General features: G+C 44.4%; 1 protein-coding gene across 1 annotated transcript; it reads right to left on the reverse strand.

Moving 5' to 3' along the window:
* Nucleotides 1–743: 743 nt before the first annotated feature.
* LOC121799736 (ammonium transporter 1 member 1-like) lies at nt 744–2,425 on the reverse strand. The gene has a single exon (XM_042199192.1). It carries the CDS (start codon nt 2,356–2,358, stop codon nt 880–882), a length of 1,479 nt encoding a protein of 492 aa, XP_042055126.1. The 5' UTR covers nt 2,359–2,425; the 3' UTR covers nt 744–879.
* Between the last annotated feature and the right edge of the window lie 924 nt (nt 2,426–3,349).

The raw sequence follows: 3,349 nt of genomic DNA on the forward strand, positions 1-3,349 counted from the left end.
ATTGTTTCGAGATTATAATTTCTATTCATCTATATGAACATTCATAAGAATCTGATAATACCACCAATAAAATATAAATTGCGCAATCATGATAAGAGAATCAAAATTGCACGGCAGATGAACTGTATGCTTTTAATTCACTTGACAACTGTTATATAGTACTATAAAATATAAGAAAATTTAATTAATATCCCTACAACATGAACAAGAATATAGTTTAAATTCCTATTATAGTCCGTCTGCTATTAGAAATTTCGGTCACTATCACTACAAAGGGTAGGTAGACCCTATATTCCACTAAACTCGTTCTTTTCACATTTTATTGTAAAACTAATATATAAAAATATGTTAAATATTCAAATACTTTTTTCCATTCAATTTCCTTAATATTTAATTAGTGTCAAAATCAAATGAGATTTTTAATATCTAAATTGGAGTACTAATTAGTTGGAGACAAAAACCTAATTTGTCTTGCGATGCCTACATATGCTACTTATAGACGACAATTGACATGTGATTGCACATATACCAAGTCAATAAATGCAAATCATAAACAAAGAGTCTCAACCCATGCCTACATACGAACGAAACTGAAGCCATATATTTTTCACCAAAAGTCGAAGTTTTGATGTCACATTTCCTTTCTAATCTATAAGTCATATGCTCCAGATGATTAAAGACTTAATACGGTTTCGAATTCGTCAAAAAAAAAATCAACTTTATCATGCTTACACACTCAAATATAACCATTCAAAAATTCTCTTAAAATCTTTACATACCAAAATAAAATATCATAAATGCATATCACATAATGACATAAGAACAAGAGAGTTCCCCTCAACTAAAAAAAAAGAGATAAAAATAAATATAATTAAAAGTCTAAATTTGATTTGGAGATGGCTCAACTTTCCTCATAGGAATCCCATGTTTATGCGAGTCATCCTCATAGACATAAGCAAAACCACCATGCCGGGTCATATCCATACCCGCCAGCTCATCATCCTTTGAGATCCGAAGCAGCTTCAGCCTATGCAATATGTAGAAAAGCGGACCCATGGTGGCGCTGACCCACCCGACCACCACCAGAATCTGGATCACATGCGCCGCCAGCAGGCGCCCCCCGCCTCCCATAAACAGCCCGTACGGCCGTCCCGGCTTCCCCGGGTACACCTCGTTCACATACTTCTCCGAGGCGAACAGCGACGTGAATATCACCCCCCACGTCCCGCACCCCCCGTGCAGCTGCGCGGCCTCCAGAGGGTCGTCGAACTTGACCTTCTCCGCCAGCCTGTTGCACCCGATCAGCACCAGCGCCGCCACGAACCCGCACACCACCGCCGCCCACGGCTCCACCACCGAGCACCCCGCCGTGATCGCCGCGAACCCGCCCAACAGCCCGTTGCAGACGTCCGTCACGTTCCAGTGCCCGGAGAGGATCCTCTTCCCGAATAGAGTCGTCAGCGCCGCCGTGCAGCCGGCGAGAGTGGTGGTCACCGCCGTCCTCCCCACGGCGGACCACTGCCCGTAGTAGCTCTTTGCCACGTAAGGGACCAGGATTTTATTAAATGACCCGGGGTTGAAGCCGTACCACCCGAACCATAAGAGAAATGTCCCTAAAACCACTAGCGATGCGCTGTGGCCGCGGAGGGCTATAGCGCGGCCTGTGTGGTCAAAGCGGCCGATTCTGGGGCCTTCTATGAGGGCGCCCCAGAGGCCGGCGATGCCGCCGACCATGTGGACCACGCCCGACCCGGCAAAGTCGATGACGCCGGATCCGAATAATAAATTACCCGTATTAAAAGCGCTGGCCCAGCCGTCACCAGACCAGAACCAGTGCGATACGACGGGGTAGACGAACCCGGTGAGGAAGGAGGAGTAGATTAGGTAAGCGACGAACTGGGTGCGCTCTGCGATGGATCCGGAGGTGATGCCGGCGGCGGCGATGGCGAAGGCCCACTGGTAGAGGAAGTTGCTGTAGTCGAAGGAGGAGGTGGGGACGTCTTTGAGGCCGAAGAAGTGGCGGCCGATGAAGCCGTTGGAGGGGGAGCCGAAGGCGAAGGCGAAGCCGAAGAGGTAGTAGAAGAGGCCGCCGGCGGCGGCGTCGAGGACGTTGGTGAGCATGATGTTCATGGTGTTCTTGGCGCGGACGGAGCCGGCGCAGAGCATGGCGAAGCCGAGCTGCATGGAGAAGACTAGGTAGGCGGAGAAGAGGAGGTAGGTGGTGTCGATGGCGAATCCGGTGTCGGTGAAGCGGTCGGCGACGGCGTCGAACTGCCCGCAGATGTACTGGGCGGCGGCGGCGGCGTTCGTCGCGTTGTGGCCGAAGAGCGGCGCCAGCAGATCGGCGGAGCAGCTCATGGCTCTTTTATTTGTTTAGATGAAAAGAGAGGAGGAGAGATATTGTATATGCATATGAACAGAATTTGTGAGGTCAGGATATGTATATATAGAGATTTAGAGATAGATTTGATTATTGATTATGAAGGAGGCGTCGATTTTGACTTTTCTTTGTTAATGGGAATCGAGGGTAAATTTGTCATTTCATCTATTTTTTTAATTTAGATTTTTTATTAACTGGAAGATTTATTCCAATAAAAAATCTTAAATTCCGATGGTTAAGGGGCCATAGCCATCCCTTTGAATGATAGACTTTTCATTTGTGATATTATGTTTGATTTCATTGTCTGTTAGTATTAAGGTTCTTTTATAGCAAAGCAGTTGACATTGACTTACTACATGAATTGGATTTTCTTGAAAAGATTGCACAACTATATATGGAGTTCATAGGGGTTCACCGTTCACATACAAAGCATTTTCAAGTTTCAGGACAATAGGTTACACATTGGAATACAATACCAAATCTTGCCAAAATTCCAAAAATCATTATTCATATATTTCAGAATAACGTCTATACTCGTATGATGTTAATTATGCATAACATTGTCGCATGTGCAATCGACATAAATACTTATACTTTTAGTTATGTTTGTTTATGTGTTTCATTATGCACTTGCATATATTGTTTAGTTTGATCATTCTTAATTGTGTTTCTCAATTATGTACTCGTATGTTTCATTATTCTCTACTAGCTACATATATTCACTATAATTAATAATTGTCGTAAAATAAAAATGGTTTATCTAGCTAAAAGAATCCCATAAAATTTTCGATTGGTATGCCCCAGAGCCAGAACCTACAAAGTGAGTAGAATATTGAGAGCATCTCCAGTAAGACTGGACGTCAAATAGCCCTCACACTGCCTTCACACTGCCACATCATCAGCACTACAATTCTCCTGCCACATCAGCTTGCCACATCAACTGGACATCAAATAGCCCTCACATAGCCT

Source organism: Salvia splendens, chromosome 4 (genome assembly GCF_004379255.2).
Source record: "Salvia splendens isolate huo1 chromosome 4, SspV2, whole genome shotgun sequence".
Taxonomy (NCBI): Eukaryota; Viridiplantae; Streptophyta; class Magnoliopsida; order Lamiales; family Lamiaceae; genus Salvia; species Salvia splendens.

What these genes read in the sequence shown, in the direction of transcription:
- LOC121799736 (XM_042199192.1), bottom strand. Translation starts at nt 2,358, where the DNA reads ATGAGCTGCTCCGCCGATCTGCTGGCGCCGCTCTTCGGCCACAACGCG.